The sequence below is a fragment of the Leptosomus discolor genome, chromosome 4, assembly GCF_034619465.1.
Source record: "Leptosomus discolor isolate bLepDis1 chromosome 4, bLepDis1.hap2, whole genome shotgun sequence".
Taxonomy (NCBI): Eukaryota; Metazoa; Chordata; class Aves; order Leptosomiformes; family Leptosomidae; genus Leptosomus; species Leptosomus discolor.
Window position 1 is genome coordinate 19,290,780 of NC_141394.1, and position 25,050 is coordinate 19,315,829.

Here is a 25,050-nt window from a genome sequence, read left to right on the forward strand (position 1 = left end):
AAAGGCTAAGAAGCATTACATGTAAGAATAAAGAAGATTAATTTCTCTGTATCGTTCAATTACAAAGCATACAGCCCTATAGGATTTGATAATGGTGACATAAAAATAATGGTATCTTCAAAGAAATACAGAGACATAATATCTGAAAGGCACATCAGAGCCATAACCCTTTTCTTCTCATCATGCCCACATGCTTTTGACAGTGGAAAAAGAATGCACTAAGCAGATGAAGAGGATTTGTTTGTCTGCAGGGGGAATGTTCTTCAGTAATTATAACTCCTTTTAAGCAAATCTTTGGAAGTAGCATCTCTGAAATGAAATTGTGGAGTTGTTTTAGCCAGGGCATATATCTGGCAGTGGTCCATTCAGACACTGTTTAAAATGGCATTTCATGAAGTCTGTGGGTCTACTTTGCTGACAGTGACAACCTGTAAAATGCTGGGAGGTACTGTAGGATTTTAAGAAAACGCTTTACTCTTACACCTGCCAGGACATTTGGGGCCCAGTTCCCTTTCTCCAGGATGTCTGTAACTTCCATATATAATCAATAGGAATTGCTCATATCCTGTGCTAGGAAAATAAGGCCTGTGAGCCAGTCTATTAAAAATTGCTGTCTAAAGAGCAGTGTATAAATAAAAATATCCAGCTTTTTCAGTGGTGGTAGATGTTTTTCCTTCTCTTCAGTAGCCCTTCCATAGTTGGCTTTGCATTCTAAGGGTCCAGTTCTGCATTGTTTTAAGCCAGTGGGGGATTTAAGTTTCATTTCGCTGTGGGGAGAACTGGCCTTACGGAGAAAAGATGTGTGACTTCTGCAAGGAAGCAGATACCTTTCCTCCCTGGTTGTAAGGTGGGAAAATAAGGTTTATAAGACATTTGCTTTTCCTATCTTATAAATGCGCTTTCGATTATATTACTGTCTTAGCAAGGTATTCATTAGAAAGACTTTTAAAAGAAGCTACGTATCCGAGAGCCACATAGGTTTAATAATCATAAGGTCCCAATAGCATAATTGTTTCTCTGTATTGCATTAGAAAGCATTCCAGTGACTTTCTCCACATGAAATCAGGAGAGATAATCAGTGTGCCTCTATAGAGGTATAAATATTTTTCTCCAAGACATTTAGACTTTCACATGCTGTTGAGGGTTGTTTTTCTTTTTTTCTGCTGTAAGAAGGCCTGCGTATTCAAAACATTTTGAGGCTTGATGTGTAGTTTTAGCTAAGGGTGGATGTATCTTGCAGAGCTTGAGGTTTGGTTAACACTGCCAACTATTTCTGGGTTCACACGATTCATTGGCCTAGTTGAAGCCTGAAAAAACATTTCTCCTGTGTTTCATTTGTGGAGTTTTTCCTCTTTTCAGTTTGTTTTTGTTTGTTCTGTTTCTTGTTTTGAATTAGGATTTCTGCTCTGTGCTCGAGTTGGCACATCACCTTATGAAAGATCGTGTGTGTTTTGTAATGTGCAGTTTGTGGTGCCTCTCCAGTCTTGCTCCTGGAGCCAAGGATGACCAGCTCAATAATAAATATTAAGGAATTCTTTAGTGAGACTGTCATATGGGAAAGCAACGTCTGGTGATCCTGAACTTCATCTCGTTTCAGCCCTGGGGTTACTTTAAGCTCAAATACAAATGGGAGTTACAGTTGCCATGGCAGGTATTGGTGACTGTACTGAATAAACACATGCACATACACCTCCTTGCTGAATGCTTGTTTGGACTTCTGTCCACATGGAAAGAAACCCACTGAAGTGTACATTTTGTCCAACTTTCTCCTCTAACGGCTGAGTGCATTTGAAATTAGACCAGCTATGTTTACCATCCCTAAGTTTCAAAGCTTCTGAGAAATTGGGATGTACATCTAAGAAATCACAGAGTGGTTTTTCCATTTGTCTAATCTTACCTGTTTACTAGGGATAATCAAGCTTCAGTCAGTTTCTCCTGCTCTGCCTAAACAGGTTATTCAGCTCAAATTACATGCACACTCCAAAAAATACTTTTTTCCCCTATCTAATCACCCTCACAGTTTAAAAATTGATGATTTGTTGGTGATTTACTTCTGATTTGAAAAGACTACCTTAAGACTCCAGCTATTGATTCTAGCAATGCCTTTTTCTAGGTAGACGGAGGCCCTCTCACTAAACTGTTTTCTCTCATTCAGACCGTGTGTACATATATATATATATATGTAGATTCCTATATGTGTATACATATAATCAAGTCACCTTCTGGTCCTGTTTTCAATAAACCAAGCTCCTGGCATTCTTCAGGTCCCCCCAAAATGCTTTCTCTGCAGCCACAAGCAGTTACGTTATACTGCTGTTCCTCTCAGTTGCTCTCTGCTTCTGCTCACTGTTTCCTGTTTATAAATCCCAGGATTGTACTCTTTTTTTTGCCACAAGGCTCCCCTTGAACTCTGTTCTGATGTGGCACTTTTTTGTTTGGCTGGCTGTCCTGTCAGAAGAACTGCTTTCCAGGTTTCAGTCTATGTTTTCAGGTTTATTTTCCCCTCTTTTCTTTGCCCACCCTCCCTTTATTTCTTTGCCCAGTCTGGCATCCTGGTTCCTACAAACACTACCTTGCCTCTAGGAGCGTATTAGGAAATGTGTATTGCTGCAGGGGGCCAGGTGATCTCTAGCAACCCTCCCCTGCCATTCAATCTGCTTTGTTACACTATTTCGTATAAGAAACAGGCTCTATTGTGGTATGCACATTTGGGCTGGGTTTTCCTCTGGAACATTACTAGTATGTGTCAGGGAGTTAGACAAAGTAAATGCAAGAAGATATTGCTGATTCTGAGTTGAGTCATTAGTGAGTTGGATTGCTCTCTTCTGTGCTTTAGTGGAGCCAGAAAGTGGGACTTGCAGACTAGAGCACGGGCGAGTTGGGGAAACCAGAGCTGCGTTCTCAACTCTGCTATTGATTTTTCTCTGTCACTTGGACACATCGCCCCTCTCTAAGTTGATAATATCTACCCATTACATTACAGCCACTAGAGAGATAAAATTATGGTGTTACAGCTGCAGAGAGTAACACCCAACCTTTTGATGAGATCAGAGGCAGTCACCTGTGATTTCTAGACATGGTCAAAAGCAGAAAAGCAGAATCCATGGTGCTAGCCAGGTTAGTTCAACTTGCTGGTACTGCTAAAAGCTGGCATAGAAAGTACTCAGTGGCTGTGATGGTAAAGAGGGGAATTTTAGCTATTTCCACACATGCTTTTGTTATATGACTCAGGGCTCAGGTTGCTTATTTACTTAGACTGAACAGTAGCAGACAAGGTTAAATCATCTCTGCCCTAGACTATGGAGCTGACAGTTGAATCGGTCAGTCAGAGGAATAGTAACTAACACCAAGATGGCTCACTTGGGGGGGGGGAACTCAGAACAAAAATCTAGGAGTCTACTTAAGCAAACACACTGCCGCCCCAGAACAGCGTTTTTAGGTGGCTTGTTCTCAATTTTGTCTCAATTGTTCTTAACTATGTCTCTATTCCTGTTATTCTGTTGTGGTTTTTTGTCATATAAACCAAACAGTTACTGACTTTTGTCTTTAGACACCATAGTTAAAAGGGAGTTTGTTGCCTCCCAGACCTTTTCCATGATGTACAAAGAGGCCCTGGGAGTTTTATTTTACTCTAAAAGTTCTCACATTCTCTGAAGCTGATGTTCTTAAAAATTATTTTAACCTGGTTTGCATTGGTGTAGGCAATTTAACTATACTGTGGACAGCAGGGTGACCATGAGCCGGCAATGTGCCCTCATGGCCAATAAGGCCAATGGCATCCTGGGGTGTATTAGAAGGGGTGTGGTCAGTAGGTCAGGAGGGGTTCTCCTCCCCTTCTACTCTACTCTGCCCTGGTGAGACCGCATCTGGAATGTTGTGTCCAGTTCTGGGCCCCTCAGTTCAAGAAGGACAGGGAACTTCTGGAAAGAGTCCAGCGCAGAGCCACAAAGATGGTTAAGGGGGTGGAACATCTTCCTCATGATGAAAGGCTGAAGGAGCTGGGTCTCTTTAGCTTGGAGAAGAGGAGACCAAGAGGTGACCTCATTAATGTTTATAAATACGTAAAGGGCAAGTGTCAGGAGGATGGAGCCGGGCTCTTCTCAGTGATGCCCAATGACAGGACAAGGGGCAGCGGGTGCAAGCTGGAGCATAGGAGGTTCCACATTAAGATAAGGAAAAACTTTTTCCCTGTGAGGGTGAAAGAGCACTGGAACAGGCTGCCCAGAGAGGCTGTGGAGTCTCCTTCTGTGGAGACGTTCAAAACCCACCTGGATGCATTCCTGTGTGATCTGCTCTAGGTGATCCTGCTCTGGCAGGGGGTTGGACTAGATGATCTTCCGAGGTCACTTCCAACACCTAACATTCTGTGATTCAGTGATATCAGTTTGAAATCCAATCTTAGTTGAGCTTGTGTCTGTCCATAATGTAGGAAAGACCTCACATTTATCTTCTGCTTGATTTTTTTTCTTTTTCATTAGACATTTTAAGTGTTGTTTACCCTAAGGGATTGTAGCAACAGCTGGAGAATTGCAAAATTAACAGTGTTAGAGACTAATGAAATAAAACTTGATTTCTTGAGAAAGGAGGTGAATTTTATTATCTGAATAATATGGTTTTGTCTAATTTTTGTCTGATTTATACTAGTTTTACCTTTTTGATTTCAGTATGTGGAATAGGTCCCCAGTTTCAAGTGGCTTTTAACCACGCTACCTGAAAATGGAGGCCAAAGATTCGGCAGCTCTGCCACATCCTTAGCATGGAAGGTTTCCCTGGCAAGGTTCTTGAGCGAACAAGATCTCTCCAGTAAAAACAAGAGACTATATTATTCATCTGTGTGTCTGAGGCAAAATGAAGTAAGACACATCCCCCTCTATTTTGAGATGTTTGCTTGATTTTTTTTGTTTGGTTGGTTTTTTATTTAATTCAGGAAGTCACTGGCATTTGGGTTTTTAATAGCTCATAAACAGATACAGGCTACAAATGATCCCCCCTAATTGGTGTATGGCCTTGACCGGGCTGGGGGCAGTGAAGAAACCTTCTGCAGTTCGGTTGGGTGACGTTTTGAGGGAAGCAGCTCACACTGTGCTGCATGTTTCCTCTCCTTTCTTTCCTCTGCTCCTCTTGCTGTGGCATACAGAGGGCGACTTCTTTCCCATTCCCACTGGACCTGGGAGATGTGCGGTGATGAGTGCCTGTGTTGCTGGTGGGCAGAAGGTTGCTTTGCAAACAAGATCTGAGGCTGTTGCTGGACCCGTGGGACCATGTGTTTTTCCAAGAGTTCGGAAGTCGTAAAGAGAAGGGTTACTTGAACTGAGAAATAAGGACATTTCAATATTTCTTTGCAGTTTTGTGAATGATTTTGTTATCACTGATTAAAAACAAATGAGGGCTAATTCTATGTGAAAGCTAGACTGCCAGTTTTGCAGGAGGTGCAAAGACTTGTGGCATCAGTCATCCCTGTGACGCTAAAATGAGGTGACAAAGAAGAAGGTTCAGGCTTTTGGCTACAACTTGCACTGAGCATAATGACTCAAGCCTTTTTTCTTCTTGGAAAAGTCTTTAAGATGGCAGCCACTAGAAGAAATGTTGGCAAATGTGCCACTATTAATCAAACCTATCCATCCCCTATATGGAAACGTTATGTTCAAAGGTATGGAATGGCTTCCATATGAGGAGCAGCTGAGTAAGATGGGGATCATTCAACTTGGAAGAGAGATGACTAAATATTGTAGAGGATGTACATGTTGTAAAGGTGTACAAAACTCCCATAAAAATCTAATGGTACTGAGGGCTGTTCAGCAATTTTGGACAGTTTAGCAATGTGTCAGTGATACTCTGCCTCAGATTTAGCTTGTTTCGTTCCGCTGATGTGTTCCTGGCCCTCTGCCTGAGATTTGGCTTACTTGTCCTTTTGCTTTGTTTTTACCATTTATTTTCACTCTTTTCTTTCTTTTGCTCCATTTTCATTCATTGTTCTTATCAGTTATTTTTAATCCCCTCCCCCTGCACAGAGTGATAAAAGCAGTTAGTGTTTTTGTACCTCTGGGGAAGTTTATCTGAATGAGGAAAGAGGAAATCCCCTGAAATAATTTTACAAAGTTCCTGGATTGCTGCTCTAAACCTGTTTCTTGCCCAGCTAATTCAGGGTCACTTGAACTGGAACATGCCCAGCAACGTTGCTTAAAACCACACCAGATGTGCTCTTTACTCCTTCAGTCATCCCTGCTTTTTAAACCACAAACCACTCCGGCCCACACAGAGCTGCCGGAGTTGTAGTATGTGGCTGCAACCAGAGTTGCCTTAATCTCTTGGTTTGGGGATTTTCTATGTTGGATTTGTAGGCAAAGGTGTCGTTGGGGGAGAGGAATTGTGGGGAAGCTAAGGCAGCCTTGAGCTCTCTCTGCATAGTATTTCGGGTGCCGAGGTAGAAGACCTTCAGCAGGAGCTCTGCTAACTGATGGGGTGACCTGCTGTATCTAGGAGGTGCTGGGGGAGATGGGGAGGGTGCAGGAGAAATCAAGGGTCAGAGTAGTGCCATGGCAGAGGCTCTGCAGTGCCCTAGGAGGCCCTCACCAGCCCGCAGCTGCTGCAGTACCTTTGAAGCTGCTCGGACTTGCACTGGGAACTGATGTTGTCCCAGTCATGGGGACCGGTGATGAGAACCGGTGATTAAGAAACCCTCATCTTGTCCCCATCTATTTCCTTTAATGAATAGTTTTCAGCAGGGTTGTGGATTAAGCCTCATGGGTTTAAGAGGTATTTTCAGCTGTGTTAAAAGTGTTGGAAACAACATTTTAGAACTCAGACATTTCAGATTAAATGAGATTTTTGCATATGTGTCTTTCTCTCCCTCTTTTTTTTTTTTTTTTTCTTTTTTAATGGCTTAGAAAGTCCCTAATGATACTTTACTCTCAAGGGTCAGATGTTTATTTTGCATATGGCACTAATATTTTTTTTAACATTTTCTCTGACATTTTGAGCAAATGGGCAGATTTGTCACTACATCAAAAAAAAATCACTGATTCTGTATCTAAATTTAGATTAAAAGCTGTAATTAATCTGCATAATAATGGCTACATTTTTTCTGTGTGTAGTCTCCTGCTTACTTCCTGATTTTCTGTGTGTTTTCAATATTCTTTGTTCATAGAGGTTGCAAAACACAAACAGTACATAACTCAATTAGCAGGGCATAATTACATATAGGTTATTTAATTATGCAAATAACGGCTCTAGTTACTTCCAGTCTCATTGATTTGTTTCCCTCGTTTTATCTTTGAGTATTCCATGCATCTTTGCACACCTGTACGTTGCATTTCTGCCCAACATGTTCATGTATTGTCGAGGTATGGGATTAAAGTTTGGAAGGAGGAATTGCAGGCCACTGCTGCCGTTAGCTGTGCTAGAGGTAGCTGGCATGGTGTTTGCAAGGGGAAGCTGTGCTTCTTGCCAGGGTTCACCAACTCACGTCCGTGTGTGTCCCCCCCCCCCCGGCCTCTGGCACTTCCCTGTGCGGTGTGTTGTGGGAGCAGTCACATAGTACTGCCTTCGTCAGACATTCAGGTATGATCAACCAACTGGTTTTATGCTATATTCTGTGCGAGCACCCTATTGACCCAAATACAGGCTTTCCTGGGGAGGGATCCATAGTTTGAAGGAAGGAGGGTTTAAAGGAAGGGTACAGTGACAAACTCGGCATATGTGTCCCCATGCAGGGAGTGGACAATGATGGCATCTACCAGCTCTTGCTGAATTGCCCTGCTAGCAGAGGGAAGGGCACCTAAGGCAGACAGGGCTGTGCTGAACCCTGAACTTCCAAGGAAGACATGAGCAGCTCCAACCTTTCTGCTTATTCATCCTGCCTTTTTGGAGGAGTGTTGGTCCTGCTTTCCTGTCAGGGTGAGGCTGAGTTTTAAATGCTCTGCCCTTATCTTTCAAGAACCTTTACTGAGTTATTCAACACACTTGCTCTAGTTTCCCCATTTGTAAATGAAAATATATTTATACCTGCTCTAAGAGCACCAGGTACAGTAAGTAGCTTGGGTTTGCATTGTACTCTTAACCTGGCTACGTAAGCTGCTATTTAAAACGTGCTTTTTTTTGGCACAGTTCCACTGAAGATAGCAAAGCAGCTTCTGCTTTAGACAGTGGGTGTGTTTTGCCACAACTCTGAAAAGGTTGTATTTTACTAATAAATTATCCCCATAGCATATTTTGCTATGAGTTGGAGCATATCTTGGCTGTAAGGCCTGCATGAAGGAGCCTGTCTGGTCACCTTGTACCTGAAAAAAAAAATCCTAAATCATTGCAATGCAGATTCCAGAACACAGAACTTACAACAAGTGACATACACCATTAACAGTATATATTGTTTAGAAACCAAGGGAGATTTCTAGAGACATCTTCAGTACAAGTGATTGGCAGTTACAATGAAGTACTGTCCTGTTTAAGGCAGCAGTCTCAAAAAATTGTGCCTTGGTTTGTTAGGGTCTGAGGAAACCTCTCAGGTTCTGTGATTAAGTGTGAATAAGTAACACCACGTTGGTTCATTAGCATTGGTTAGTTCAGCAAACTGATGAGCTGACGCTGTGGGAACCAAGCCCAGGAAAAATGCAGCTATCATGCTGAATTTGATTTTGTGAGTTGTAGCTTTTTACTTCTTTTTCCTTTGCAGCAGTTTCTGCATAAAATCAGAGGAAGTCAATATAGTCTGAGCTCTTACAGCCTTGGCAAGATCAGCGTTGATTACAAAAACATGAACAGAAATTTCTTTGTCCCTAAACAGTAGTAAACAGTAGCTCAGACTGCTTTTTCATAGGAAAGATCACAGCCAGAAGCATCTTGCCTCTCCTGGTTTTAGCAATGAAAGAAATGAACCGAGAACAGCTCTGCTGGAGGTTATTGTTGTTCTCTTCAGGACCAAATAGAAAACTTTTGTATCCGTCACTTAAATACTGTAGCCAGTCATTAACATCAGTAGGTCTTTTTTCTTTACAGGTCACTTAATTATCCTACTAGATATTTGTGCTTCTGCAATTAAAAGTGTTTTGTGACAATAAGGATGTCTAAGAAAAAAAAATAGTTTGCGTAAAAAAGTTTCCTTCTTTTACAAATGGGAAAAGTGCTGTAGGGAAAAGGTGTTGCTCCTTTCTCCATGGTTGCTGCATTTGCCTTTTAAGGAAACATGATTTACACTTAAATGTTTTGGAAGACGGGCAAAGGACCAAGGCGAGTGCTAACAGTGCCAAGGAGAAGCGGGAAATGAGGGAGAGGATAAGTTGAAGGAAATATCTCCCTGCTTTTAAACAGAGAAGGAAAACAAATTGGAAGTGTGGGGGAGGGGAGGATGAAAGCACCTAGGTCATTGCAAAGAGAGGGCTCTAGAGTTTAAAAAAAAAAAAAAAAAAAAAAAAAAAATATGGTGAAAACTCATGTTCTGATAACTTCAGTGGCATGATATCCACAAAAGCAGGGCTATGTGCTGCTATGCTGTATTTGCTTCTAGCCTTCCCCTGCATTTTTTTCCCTCTCAGGCTGGGCACCCTGGCAGGGTGTTAGCTCTGCCTGCCTGGAGTGTCTCAGTTTTAGCAGCGGAGACAGAGAATGGTCACACTCCTGCTTTCCTTTCCCTGCTGGCAGCTCTCTTCCTCCACCCTGCAGGGTGCGAGGGCAGCGTGGGGCTGTTGTGTGGAGGACACCTAGGGGCAGGCAGCGCCTGCAGGTCCCACAAGTGGGTGGGCAAAGACTTCTGCATCCCGCTTTGCAGCCTTTCCTCACGGTAGGGTGAAATCCTGCCCAAAACATCACCAACCCCTTGCCCTTGGTGATCGTGATACCTTTCTGGGATGGACACTGGGAGGAGTGGCCAGGCCCATCTGCAGGACCCAGGTGTGATGTTCAGCATAGGGGGTGATGCAATCCATCTCTCTGGGCCAGCAGGTACATTTCCCATCTTGCTGCTGCTTTCTTCTGCTTTGTGCCTGTGTTCATACACCTGTGGTGGCATCTGAACACTTCATGCTCATGTGTGGTGCACAGCTCTGAGCCACCAACCCACCCTCCTGCCTCCACATCGGAAACGCGCCCTTCTGCCTTGGGTCAAGCCCTAACTGGGGTTTTAAGAAGCAAGAGGCACCAGCTGTTTCAGCCCCTGTTCTTTCTTGTTCATCACTGGTCACAGGAACAAGTGTGGTTTCCTCACTCCGAGTCCCAGCTCAGAGAGGGACTTTCTGGCATAATCAGATCTCTGACTTTGGCCCTGTTGTTTCACAGTCATAACTTGACTTAATCATTCTTCTCTCTGGGGGAAATAAACTCTCAGTTCCTAGTTAGTGTGAAAGCATGTCTATGGTTTGAGACCAAAGGTACATCTGTCCCAACAATGTGTTTCTCGTGATGGCAAACAGCAGCTGCTTGGGGAAGAGTATAAGCCAAGTTGACTGTTTAGTCCTGCCTTCCAGAATCGCTCTTCCAGCCCTTTTGTACTTGGTGGCACTCTGATGTTTTGAACACCAAGGCCCTGTCTTTTAACCCCTTATTTTCTCCTGTGAAGCCCTTCCTATTTTTTTCAGCTCCACCTTTTTTGCTTTGGTGAGGAACCTCACTGAATAACAACGTGATCTGTAGTTGCCCATATCTGTTATGAAACCTCATTAGAAATTGGTGTCCTTTCTCATCCTCTGCCATTGAGACAGTCTGTGCAAGAGATTATAGATGACAGTTTGTAGTAATTTCACCTCTGATATATGATGTATTGACTATGTTTTACTGTTACTATATATTTCTGTTCTTTGCCAATTTTTTTCTGTAGTCTCATTTACTGATACTTCAATTTGAGACCAATGTTGTGAATGCCCCATAAAGGAAAGTTCCTGCAGGGAACAGTCCTTTTACCATTTTACCACTGGTAAGAATTACCATTCTTACCAGTAATGCCTCCCAGCTGGCCTACGTAAGAGTCTAGGACGTTGTTTAAACAGTATTATACTGCTTCTCCTCTGAAACAGGTGAGGCTCAGAAATCAGCTTTTCTAAATATCACTTTGGTTTCCAAAAGTAATTTTTGAATTCACAAAAATGTAATATAAGCCTATGTTTATTTTTTAAAGGAGAAAAAAAGGTAACAGCTGATATTCTGGTCAATTTATACCAATTGCACGGTATAGAACAGAAGAACTGAGATTTGAACTCTTACTGGATGGTCTTAAATACTTGGAACCCTTGTTGTAACTATGAAAGTATTAGAACAATTACAGCATTAAAATTCAGTTGAAATGCCATCTGATTAACCTATATACCATTTCCCTTTTAATTTAATTGTAAAGAAACTAAGCACAATTATAAAGCAAAAGTATTTTCAAAGAGAACAAGGTCTGTAGCAAAAGGTAGTATCTTCTCATAGCCCAACAGACTGTTCTTGTTTATAGCTTTAACAATCGCAACTACAGCACCATCACCATGGATTCCGTTTCATCCTCTTCAGTACTAATTTTTCAGCTGAGCTGCTGTTCTGGAGAAAAAAGAATAAATAGAATCACAGAATGGTTTGGGTTGGAAGGGACCTCAAAGATCATCTAGTTCCATCCCCCTGCCATGGGCAGTGACACCTCCCACTAGACCAGGTTGCTCAAAGCCCCATCCAACCTGGCCTTGAACACTGCCAGGGAGGGGGCAGCCACAGCTTCTCTGGGAAACCTGTGCCAGTGTCTCATCACCCCCACAGGAAAGAACTGCTTCTTTATGTCTAATCTAAATCGACCCCCTTTCAGTTTGAAACCGTTACCCCTTGTCTTACCACTACGCTCCCTGGTAACAAATCCCTCCCATTCTTTCCCGCAGGTCCCCTTTAAGTACTGGAAGGCCCCTATAAGGTCTCCCCAGAGCCTTCTCTTCTCTAGGCTGAACAACCCCAACTCTCTCAGCCTGTCCTCTTAGGAAAGGTGCTCCAGCCCCCTGATCATCTTCATGGCCCTCCTCTGGACCCGCTCGGGCAGGTCCATGTCTCTCCTGTGCTGGGGGCGCCAGAGCTGGACGCAGCACTGCAGGTGGGGTCTCACCAGAGCAGAGTAGAGGGGCAGAATCACCTCCCTTGACCTGCTGGCCACACTTCTCCTGATGCAGCCCAGGATGTGATTGGCTTTCTGGGCTGTGAGTGCCCATTGCTGGCTCATACTTGGTTTTTTTATCCACCAGCAGCCCCAAGTCCTTTTCCTTGGGACTCCTCTTGATCCTCTCATCGCCCAGACTGTATTTGTGTTTGGGATTGCCCCAACCCAGGTGCAGGACCTTACACTTGGCCTTGTTAAACTTCATGAGATTTGCACGGGCTCTCCAGCCTGTCAAGGTCCCTCTGGATGGCCTCCCTTCCCTCCAGCATGTCAGCCTCACCACCCAACTTGGTGTCATCAGCAAACTTGCTGAGGGTGCACTCGATGCCACTGTCCATGTCACCCACAAAGATGTTAAATTGCACCGGTCCAAATACCCACCCCTGAGGAATGCTACTTGTCACTGGTCTCCACTCGGACATCGAGCCATTAACTGTAACTCTTTGAGTATGACCTTCCAGACAATTTCTTGTTCATCCGTCAAATCCATGTCTCTCCAGTTTAAATGCAAGTATGATATGTGGGACAGTGTTGAATGCTTTGCACAAGCCCAGGTAGATGACATCAGTTGCTCTTCTGTTATCCACCAATGCTGTAACCCTATTGTAGAAGGCCACCAAATTTGTCAGGCATGATTTGCCCTTAGTGAAGCCATGTTGGCTGTCACCAGTCACCTTATTTTCTATGTACCCTAGCATAGTTTCCAGGAGGATCTGCTCCATGAGCTTGCTGGGCACAGAGGTAAGACTGGCCTGTAACTCCCCAGGTCTTCCTTTTTTCCCTTTTTAAAAATGGGGATTATGTTTCCCGTTTTCCAGTTAACGGGAACTTCACTGGACTGCCACAACTTCTCAAATACGATGGATAGTGGCTTAGCCACGTCATCTGCCACTTGTCTCAGGACCTGCAGATGTATCTCATCAGGTCCCATGGGCTTGTGCACCTTCAGGTTTCTTAGATGGTCTCAAAATACTCAATATAGTATTTTTTTTTAAAAAGTCTATGTCTTGCTCCAAATTTGCTTTAAAATGTTACACATCATCCAGATCATACCATAAAATCCATTCGCACAGACGCAGGCAAGCAGCAGGAGCTACAGCAGGAAAGCACTGCAATGGTTGGCAGCACAGTAAGTCCTTGTGCAGGGCAAGCACTGCTGAGGTCGCAGGAACCACCACCGCCAAATTGGCTTACGCTGCGTGGGGCTGGCAGGACCCACAGGCCACGGGCTGAGCTGGGCACAGGCAGGCTGTTTAGATCTGCGTTTGTGTTGCTTTTTTCCAATAGTTGCTAGTTATTGAAACTGATCCCTAAAAATGAAATTATTTCTTCAAGAGGTAAAGGAAGAGTTGCTTAGGTTCTTGCACCCTCCTGTGAGGTTTCTGTTCCTGGGCTCTGAGCAGGACTGAACACTGTCTGTTTTATCAGGGCAATTTCTAAACTCTGAAATAGTGTTTCAGTTTTCCATTACAAAATCTGTAAAAGAAAATACTTTAGTACTTGATTTTTATGTACAACATGAGAGAAATCCTTATTTATGTTTTGATAGGATATCTTGGAGAAAACTCTATATGCCTCCCAAATCGGAATTCTATTTAAATAATTCAATTAATTATTTCTCTGACTGACTTCTGGCAGTTGCCAAGCATGAAGAATTAAATCATCTCATCTGTGTCAGAAACATACCACTTTTTAGAGCGTCCATCATAAACTGACAAATCATTAAAGCAGCAGCCCACTACTGGTGGGCCTGACTGCTAATTAGGAGAACAGAGGACCATTTTCAGTATCACCCCTGAAGCTCCCGGAGCAGAATCAAGAAATATGACAGATTTATCAGCACAGCCTGCGGCCGAGGTGGAGGATTTACGTACATCTTTGGCCATAAAATTTGTTCATGTTTCTACAAAAGCCACTGTTACAGAACTGAAGTCTTTCTTTTCCTGTCACCAGTGAATAGATGGTCACACTTGAAAAAGTTTGTCGTTTTGCATAAAAGCATCCCAGCTGAAATGTATTTCCATAGCCAAGTACTGTTTGGAGAGGGTCTTCTAGGTCTTTTTCTGAAGTACGCATCTTGCTGTTGAAAACACTCTCTGACTTCATCGCTGCTTCGCAACGCTGTCATCTGCCGCCACGCAAAGGTGTCGGAGATGGCTGCCGCCCGCTGCAGACTTGATCTCCATCTTCCCTCACTCAGCGGTTCCTCCTGCTAGTAGCAGTTCATTAGGAGATGGGACTCCTTCTCCTGCGGGCTGGGGTAAGCCACAGGATGACCCACACAGGAAGGTATGTATAGTGCTCGGCGGAATCAGTATATCAAGAACTATTATTTCCAGAGCAACTCTTTGTAAGACAGCAAAGCAGCCACAGCTTGGTGCGGCTGTTATGCCGTCGATGGATTAGCCACGGGGCTACACGTTTGGCCCAGTGACTGGGAAATGAGCTGAGCCTGTCCACAGCTCTCCAGCACGGCCCTCCTGCAGCCAGCAATGCCCAGGCCTGTCCCAACACCCACCGATAACCATACCAATGGCCCTCCTGCGTAATGCCCTGGGGTGCAGAGCACAGAAGCAGAATAACTGCCTGAAGACCAGCAGCACATTTTCTCCACCCAGAAATACTTGATTAGGCGAATACACTTCAACAAGTTAAAGAGATTTAAATCCTCGCAAATGCCTGTAAGTTCTACCTTACTTGTTTTGTTATTGGCTTATAAGGAGAGAGCATGGATATGGTAAATGTTTCCTAAGCCAAAAAAAGAAGAAAAAGAATCCATTCACTGCAGCCTGAATACCTTTGAATTACGAATCTGATTCATCCTGACAGCTACATAAAAATTCGTGTCAAACTCTGCATTAATCTTGGCCAGAAAAAGAAAAGAAACGTGTTAGGTAACAAGAGTGCCACAAAATGCAGTTACCATTGTGGGTGTGTTTAATGAAAGGCATCATTAGCATTTAACTCACCAGAGAAGCATCAGTACGTATTACCAGATACTTTCTCTTTTTTGAAGTCTGCTGAACAAATGTGTACTTGGGCGTAGAAATGCATCTGTAACATTGATGTCTCGTTACATCGTTTCCCTTCTTTAGTGTGTATGGTTTTCATATATGCCGGAGCTTCTCGTGTGCCATTACATACTGAAACTAATACAAACATTTTGTTGTGTAAGGGAGGAAAGGGAAATAAATTGCTTTTTTCTTCTTTTTTTTTCTTGCCAATATTGAGCATGTTTGAGATTAAAAGCTTAGCTTAATGACTTGATTGATCAAATAGCATTCTGTATAGTGCCTTGGAGAAATTATCGTAAACTCAATAAAATGTTTAAAAAATAATAATTCCTGATTATAATTGTTGCTGATTTGGTTATTTGTTTCCAAGAATGCTTCATTAGAAATGGTAATGTTTTCCAAGAAAATAACCAGATAGGCTGAAATTTGAATATATTAAGGGTTTGAATAAATAAAAGCAGCTGCTTTTCTCTTGCAATAGCTGTCTCTTCTACTTTGCGTTTCTAAATGCAGTTTTACTTAGCATCTTGTGTTTTTTAAAGTATCTTAAAAGGCCTAGGCCCAAGGTGGCCATAGACCATCCTGGCAGAGAGAGGTAAGGAGGAAGGAGCAGAGAAGGGAGGCATGTGGCTGCGCTCCTATTCAAAACCAGTTATGTTTCCACTGTGAATTGAAGCCAGAAAGCTGCACCATAGCTTAATCAGAAAGGGCAGGTGGTGAAAAACAGGAATGAGGTTAAATTTATGCAGGAGATCACAATTTTTTTTTTCCCTCTTTTTCATTACTTTACTGTTAAAGACAGATAGGACATTACAGGGATGTGGGGTTTTTTATTATTACAAAAATATTCATTTAATAATTGAAGAAGTGATTGTGATTCTTTATTTGCAGCATGTCGTATCTGGCTTGTGCCCATTATTTATAGTTCTCCAGAAGTAAACTAAGCTATATACAATTAAACATAATTAAACACATTAAAGTTTTTTAAGACATTGAAGATTAAAGATAATTAAACAGTTAAGATACTCCTTATATTTTCTACTGAAAATGTTTTTGTCTGTATCTCCCATTTTTATAGGCTTTCAGGTAACATCATTCACACAGTGTCCCAGATTGTACTGAAGATGATGTTAGAGGTCCGTACTGGACAAGTGAGTGGGTCAGAATTGTGGCTTTTGAGAGGAGTTGATGTATTTTTGGCTGCGGGATTTTTCACTGTGGGTTCTTTTTGTGTGAGGTAGTTGCTTTGGTTTTCTTGTAGAGTGATTTTGAAATTTTTATTTTCTTTAAGGAAAGAGAAGAGGCAGGCACATGGACAGCAAAGTACTGTTCCAGACAATTTGTCTTATTGACTGCAGGAAAATTACTGGCATGGCACCAGTGCCCTTCTCAGCTGCTTTGAGACTTGGCAAATTCTCCATAGGCTGTTAGGTTAATGTTTGCATTAGCCTTTTGTGATAAACAGGTATCAGAAGAGTTGCAAAGATAGATTTATCTTGGCTGCTGAAGGTGAGCTCTTACTAGACAAATAAAGGGAAATAGCTGAAAATTATTCATGCTTTATGGAGGAGTATCAGCAGAAAGGTTAAGATTCCTATGGTGGATATCTAAAACTCTTGACTCGGCCAAACTATTGATTTTTCCCCTATTCATGACTGGGCTGTTCATAATCTGGAAAGCGTTATGATGGAAAGTCTCAGGAGAGGAAGAGTGGTGGTATTTGCACTTCTGCTCCAAGACTTGAGAGAGGAGGGTTCAGTTCCCAGCTTTGCAGCAGATTTTGTGTGTGAGCAGCAACAGTCTGTCACAGGTATTTCAGTACCTCAAATTAATCCAAGCATCCAGCAGAATTTGATAATGTTGCCACCATGGTTAGCATTTTCCGTTGAACATCACCCAGCTGTCTGCTTTAGTATATCCAAAATCCTGCTACACACCTCCTGGTCATTAGCATCTAAATACCTTTTGAAAACCTGGTTTATACCTCCCAGGGGTTTTCAGTGGAGAGATGTTTGAGCTGGACCATGAGGACCAGGGAATAGTGCTACAGCAGTGAAGCTCCAGCTGGATATCAGCTTGGAGGAAGATGCTGTTGGAAATGCAAGTTGCCCTCTCCCATCTCCATTCATGGCAGAGCAATCCCTTCCCACCTCCACGAATGTCCTGAGGCAAGCAGGACTTTGTCCTCCTGCGATAGTCAAAATACAGGTAGCCTTAGGGTTAACAACATGCTGGCTGATTTCCTGAGATTTCAGCTGAAATTCTGAAACCCCACCCCAGCATCGTCTTTCTGACCTCAGCCATCCCCAGTTTGACCTTTCTTTCTAAATGCCAGGTTGTGATCATTTCATATGCCGTTGTTTCTAGCACGTTTCTACATTAAAATACATCCTGTTTGTCCTTAGCCATTTAGTACAATTCAGGATTTGACTATTGCAAACATAGCTGTGGTGGGTTGACCCTGGCCAAAATGCCAGGTGCCCACCAAAGCCACTCTATCACTCCCCCTCCTTAACTGGACAGGAGAGAGAAGAGAAAAAAAGTAACAACAGGCTTGTGGGGTTGAGATAAGGACAGGGAGATCACTCAGCATTTACTGTCACGGGCAAAACAGACTCAACTGAAGGGAAATGTAATTTATTGCCAATTAACTCAGAGAGGAGTAATGAGATATTAAACCAAATCTTAAAACACCTTCCCTCCACCCCTCCCTCCTTTCCTGGGCATAACTTTGATCCTGATTTTCCTCCCTCCTCCCCCTCAGCGGCACAGGGGGAAAACAGGGAATGGGGGTTAGGGTCAGTTCATGACACTGTTGTTTTCTGCTGCTTCTTCCTCCTCAGGGGGAGGATTCCTCACACGTTTCCTCTGCTCCAATGTGGGGTCCCCCTCACGGGAGAAAGTCCTCCATGACTTCTCCAGTGTGAGTCTTCCCACGGGTTCAGTCCTTCATGAACTGCTCCAGCGTGGGTCTCCTCCATGGTGTGCAGTCCTTCAGGAACCGACTGCTCCAGCGTGAGCCCCCCTCACGGGGTCTCTGGCAGCAAACCTGCTCCAGCGTGGGCTTCTCTCTCTCCATGGGCCACAGCTCCTGCCAGGAGCCTGCTCCGGTGCAGGCTTCCCACAGGGTCACAGCTTCCTTCAGGTATCCACCTACTCCGGCGTGGGGGCCCTCCACGGGGTGTAGGCAGTCATCTGCTCCACCGCCCATGGGCTGCAGGGGGACAGCCTGCCTCACCATGGTCTTCACCACAGGCCGCAGGGGAATCGCTGCTCCGGCACCTGGAGCATCTCCTCCCCCTCCTTCTTCACTGACCTTGGTGTCTGCAGGATGTTTCTCTCACACATTCTCACTCCTCTCTCTCGCTGCAATTACTGCTGCGCAACAACTTTTTCACTCTGTTAAATACGTTATCACAGAGGTGAAAAACGCTGTCGCTGATGGGCTCGGCCTTGGCCAGTGGCGGGTCCGTCTTAAAGCCGGCTGGCATTGGCGGCATCTGATATAGGGGAAACTTCTAGCAGCTTCGTACAGAAGCCACCCCTGTAACACACACACACACCCCCACCCACCCACCCGCACACACACACCCCGCTACCAAAACCTTACCACACAGACCCGTTACAATAGCTTAGGTGTAAAAATTGTCTACATACTTGTTTGTGAAGTGGAAAATCAGAATATCCCTAATACTAAACCCTAAAGCAGAGATAGTTTATTTATAAAGCAGAAAAAGGCATTTAACAAGCTGCCCAATCCCAGATAATTTCAGACTAGATTTGTCACATACGTAAGGGACATAAAATTATGAAAGGAAAATAGTTTCCAGCAGCATGTAATGCAAGTAAAATGAAATAGCACTGTACAGAAAGGAAAGCTGTGGACAGCCTCTGGCAGCACGGGTCAGTGGGTGAGCTGGGAACATGTTGAGTTGCTCTTGTCCCTGCACTCTTCTCCTGTTGCCAGCCCCAGGTGAGGGCAGTGATGCTTTGGTACGTTCAGGTTGTGAAACCATCTGGGGATCTGTGATTGAAAGTATTTCTGATCTGAATGCTGAGTTTGGAGGGGCTTCTCTGTCAGACTCATGACCCTGTAAAATGGGCTCTGATAAATGTATATGGAGTGTTGGACAGAAGGATGCTGGCTGCAGCATGTCTCCCTTTCTGCAGTGCTTACAGCAATTTCATCTAGATAAGCCTCAGTAGTGCTGTAAATCTGTGTTTCTGTCAACCCATGGAACACATTTTGTGTATCTCAGTGAGATTAGTTTGTAGAAACACACTGTGAAACTGTTTGCAGTTGAAACCTTCACTAGGTCCATGTGACTTACCTCTTGGTGAAAACCAGCAGGAGAAAGGGAAGCTTTTTTGTTACTGTTTTGCAGGGGTTTTGGGGGGGTTTTTTGGCCTTGCCACATCCTCTTATTGTTTTATTATGTGGTGATCACTTGTTTAACTTACGGTTTCTTTTCTCTCTCTCTCTCTCTCTCTCTCTCCTGTCTGATAGGCCTAGAAGATGTTGTAGCAATAATGATTCCTGAACCCAAAGGAAAAGAGATAGTGAGCCTCCTGGAGAGGAACATTACTGTGATGATGTACATAACCATTGGGACACGCAACTTGCAGAAGTACGTCAGCCGGACCTCTGTGGTGTTCGTCTCAATCTCCTTCATTGTGCTGATGATCATTTCGCTGGCATGGCTGGTCTTCTATTACATCCAGCGATTCCGCTACGCAAATGCCAGAGACAGAAATCAGGTAAGCAGTGCTGGAATGGCTGTTTGCGTTTCAAAAAAATCACCATGGGATTCAGCTTAAAAGTAAAAGTTGTGGAAATTGTGAATGTGTGATAAAAAAAGATAAACGAACACAAAAAAAAACCAAGAAAGTGAAAACAATGGGGATATGAATGTGCCTGTGTTTGGGAAAAGCCAAGACTTCTGTCAGTATAAATGGGATCCAGGAAAAAATAAATTAATAAATATAATGTGTATATATATTATGATGTTTTTCTCCCATGCAAAACACAGAAGAAATAGAAAGTTGATAATTTTTATTAGTGAACAAATTGCCTTGGTACGTATAGCCAAGTGACATAGAAATGTATGTAACTAATGACCTTGAGATCAAAATGATGACTAAAATATAGTGAGGTATGTGAATGCCTGTGTGTGAAACAAGGATTCATGATAAGTGAAGAAAGAAAAAAAGAACAGAAGATGTTTGCATTTTAGGACTCCTTTAGAAGGGTCTTGGGCTTGAAAGGCAAACACGTCCCTGTTCGGTTGACAATGATCACTGAACACAAAAGTGCTGTAGTGGTAGCCACCAAGAGTATTAAACCGTTGCGTTCAATTTTGGCATCTGGTCCAAACCCTCTGAAAGCGATCCAAAACCTATAGAGCTGGAGAGAAGACAGCAGCAGTGGGAATGAGCCCTAGGTCCTGAGGCCCTCTGGATTTATAGAGCACTGTGCATCTTTATGGTAGTTCAGCAATGAATAATAATAGCAATGATAATAATAAATTTAATCTTTTCTTGTCTGGATGCAACTATCTCAGCGTCAGCAGAACTTTGAAGCTGAGGCTTCTACATTTCATTCTAATAGTACAGTAGAAAATGTCATCAATGTATGAAATCTGAGGAGATAACCAGTTTACTGCAGGGGAAAAAAATGCACTGTAATTCAGAGATGTTTCTGGACCCTTGATAAATTACTGTCAGGGCAGGAGGAGGGTTGCCTTGCTTGCTCTGCAGGAAAAGTAAAACTGAGAGTGTTAATAATCATCTTGTAGAGAAAAGTACTGCCACACATTCTGTAACATGTACTTAACATATAGGGGTCCCTTACCCTCCTCCATTGAAGTTCAGGCATTCTGTAAGATAGAGAGCAGCTGGTCTGTATTTACAGACAGAAAGAATATCTTTTCCTTTTAAATATACAGTATGAAATTTTAGATAGCCAGAATGAGACTATCCCAGCTGGAATTTGAACATCATTGGCAGCAGATTCACTGAGACTGTAATGGCTGTGATAATTTTTAGATGCTTTGACTACAGAAGCACATGTGTGCCTCATTTACGTATGTGAGTACCGTAAGTGTGCTTTTAATCAAGTAATTATACAGGCAGATTAGCAGTGTAAATAGACATATGTAAATGTGAAACCTAGCAAAATAAGAAGCTCTTTCAGGTAATATGTCATAGTTTTGAACTATAGGTTTATATGTTCAAGAAGATTTCCTTTTCAGTATTTTCTTTCCAAAGTTTGAATGAGAGTAACATGTGCACAAGTAGTTGCCCTGTGCAGAGGTTTTAATAACTTTGTTATTATACCGGTTCTGTTCTTCGGAAGAATAAGAAAGTGTGCCTCCTAAGCAATTACTTATTATTTTCTTTGCCAAAGCTGTAATAATGATATGGAGCAAGCTAGAATTTCTTCATGTTGTTTCTTCATCCAGTTTTGTCTGACATCTCCTCTAATCTCTTTGTTAGCTCTTTTCATATGAAAAATGGTAACAATATACAGATAAAACTTGACCATTTGTGTTAACGAGTTGCTGTGGTTTGTTTTTTTTTCTTTAGTCCTGGCTATGGAATATAATGATGTTGGTAGTTCAGAAGAGCTCATCTTGCTTTTTCCCTTTCCATAAGCGTTCCTCTATGTTTCCCCTAAAGTTTTGCTTGGGTGTTTTTCCGACATATTTTCTTGTAACACAAGGATGGGATCACAAAGTCCTATGTTAATATCTTTGGTGTTGAGATGTATACAATAAAAAATGTTGGTGTTGCTTTGCTGGAGCAAGATTCTTTTGTCATTGTGCTCAAAAGTTTTTGCCATTGTAACTTGTATGTGTCTATTTGTACAAAGGTATTGTGCTTACTTTTTGAAAACCTTGCGTGTGTTGTAAGCACCTTCATTGCTGGCTGACTTTAGGAAAGATGCTTCCTTCTATTTGTATTTGATGTACTCAGGCTAAAGTTTATCCAAATGTTGAAATATTTGGATAAACAGAGCATCAGATGAAGGGGGAGCCAGCTGTCCTATTCAGAGAAAGTTGTGCTATCCGTTCCTACCCCGCAGTGCGATAAAATCTAACTGTGCAGACTGACTGCCCTGTTCTGCGACTCATTTATTAGACTTCACTTAAAATGAAAAAAAAAAAAATAAAAGCTTAAATTCATTTTGACATCTGAATGATTTAAAATCCCACAGTTTTAAAACAAGGGCTTGTGACAGCCTATGTTTTCTGTGACAAATAAGAACTTACGCCTACCCCTCTGTTAACCTCTGTCATGCATGCCCTTCCTGGGTTTGGCTGATAGTGGAGTTGGTACCAGGAGCAGTTCAGCCTCCTCTGGATCGGTAGTCTGGGCACTGTGCTGAGGGAATGGGACAATGTGGCTGTCTGCAAAATATGATTGGCAGAAAAAGCTGTTATCTCCAAACAGGAGGGTGTTGCACTGTTACATGAAAGCAAGATTTCTGAACATCTTTCCTTGGTCACTTCAAGTTCTCCTTAAGTCCTCTTCCATTTTACCTCTTCCAAGCTGACCCATTGCAACTATATCTTCCTTTCATGAAAAACATCATGTGTCCTTTTGTCAAGCCTCATAACCATCTTTGCTTCCTTGTCCTCTTTTATATGGTGACCCTCCTTTCCAGGTGCACTTCTCTTCTTGTGCACAGCATAAGTTGCTGATCAAGTGGTAAACCCAAAAGGAACTGATTTAATTATCCGTCAAGAAAGCCATGAGTCCAGCTAGTGAGAGAGGCAGCTAGAAAGACTGAAGAATCTCCTGAAATCATTTCCTGTGACTCCCCAGTGAGATGAAACCTGGACGTACAGCATGTACATCTTCAGCTACCACTCTCCCTCACCATGTGTAAAATCCAGGTTCATGTGCCAGAAGGAAGACACAGCTCGCTCCAGTTAGGTGCCTGATTTTGATGAGTGGAGAATCAGGACTTCAAGGATTCTCATGGAATGCCCCGGCCCATTTGTCCCAACTTGGCTGGGAATTAATGCAGTGGAGCACAAAACTGTCTTCCGTTACAGACTTGTGCACCTGCATCCAGGGTGTCAGCTACAAATATGGTTACATTTCAATTTTTATTTTAGTACATTTAATTTTTAAGAGTATCTCTAGCACAGACGACTGTACGGTACATGTGGAAGTAGAAGATAGGTAGTAATATTCACATGGATGAAAATCCAAGGCCTCCTGTTTTTTTCCAGGAAGTAGGTGGTTGCCCTGATGATACACCCTTTTGATGTGAAAAGCGTAAATTTGTGAGAGGAAAGCATAGGCAGTCTGCTTCCTCAGCAGCTTGTTCCTGGAGCCTTCCTGAAGATGAGAGAGTTTCTCTGTGAAAGACTGTGGGAATTGTTTGCATCAAAAAACATCAGGTTGCAGAGTTAATTAAAAGCAGATTGGAGCTACATGACAAGTTAAGTCCTGCAGATAATTCAGCAAAATGTGACTTGCTGTCTCAGCCCTGTAACAGCCAGAACACAGGCTTAAAAAAACCCACCAAAACAAACCCTGTCAGTGTGTCAGATTTCATGTTTCACCAGTAATAGTAGTTTTCTTCTTGTCATCTCTGAGATAGGAAGATGGCAAGGGGATGACATTTAAGTGCTAGACTTATTGACCATATTTGTTCCATGTCATTTCTTCCCATTGGTTTCTTGTTAAGAAGAAGCAACCAGGTGGGCTCATTGAGTTTTGCGGGATAGTGAATGCCAAAGCAGGCAGCGATCGCAGTGGGGCTGAGGGACTTACGTGTCCTGGGTTAATCTCCAGTGAAGGATCAGTATGTGACTGGCAGCATGAGGAGGGTCAAGCAGTTATCTGAGAAGGAAGACTGCTGGCTGTGACTTTGAATGAGGTTTGGGCCATTGAGTAGAGGCATCAATCTTTGAAGCAGTCTTGGGAAGATGCTTCCCATGATGGAGTCCACAAACTTTATCTGTGGTACAGGAAATGCATCTGATACCTCATCCTGATGGTGTGCTTCCTTCTGTACAAGGCAATCTCCTCCCTGCAAAGGTGACAGTTTAGTAAGGCCATTAAGAGAGAAGCACTCACTATAATTTCTCTTCCACAGCATCTATGGTCATTTACTTCCTCAGGAACCGATAAGTGATGCTTTCCATGCTGTTGTCCTTTCGTTTTAACTATTATCACCGTCTCCACAAGACCACTGCATCTGATGTGCTTAACTCCTTCCAGTCCAGTACTGAATGTTGCAGCCTTGCTAATGAGATTATGAGATTTATGATTGTAAATCTCTAAGCCTCACTTTAAACCCTTTAAACTATTGTAATGCCCCTTATCTTGTAGGGGAAATCATTGGTAAGTGATAGCATGCCTTAGTATGTATGTATGGAGTAAAGTATGACTTTACTCCAAGATATTCCTGTTCTTTCAAAACCTAAATTATTCTCATTTGCATGTAAGTCATGAACTTGTCTAATTAAGATAGATAAGAGAAAGCAAATATGAAAACAAGCAGATCAGAGACGTACATGAGTCTTTAATCTTGTCCTTTCCCCTTGAAGAACGTGCAAAAAAGAACTGAGACATTTCATTAGTTTAAGTAATAATGATAAAAAGGAGTCGCAAGCAATTCCTGAAGCAAGACATAATAGCTCTCGTGTTGCTGTATGTTATCAGTCAGTCTTTGATTTACATTAAAAAATCAAATAGCTGGCAAGAAATGTTTCCAGCTCTCGTACGATCCCTTTATTTGAGGGAAACTGTGAGAAAAATGTACCACAGAAAAGATAGTGTATAACGCAAGATACTCACGTGTAATAATTAGTTATGCTGGAAAGCTTGTATTTAAATCTTGTATGATAGGCAAGATCATTTTCACCTCTTCAGCCAGATCTGAAATTGCTCTCTGCTTTCAGTACTGCATGCATT

At 42.6% G+C, this 25,050-nt stretch overlaps 1 protein-coding gene across 1 annotated transcript in view; it reads left to right on the top strand.

Annotated features, from left to right (window-relative positions):
• The window catches only part of RNF150 (ring finger protein 150), a 120,322-nt gene that overhangs the window by 53,957 nt on the left and 41,315 nt on the right, over window positions 1-25,050 (top strand). The window contains exon 2 of the mRNA XM_086464308.1: window positions 19,625-19,875. Within this exon, the coding sequence (XP_086320434.1) occupies window positions 19,625-19,875 (251 nt within the window). The remainder of the gene's footprint in view (window positions 1-19,624; window positions 19,876-25,050) is intronic.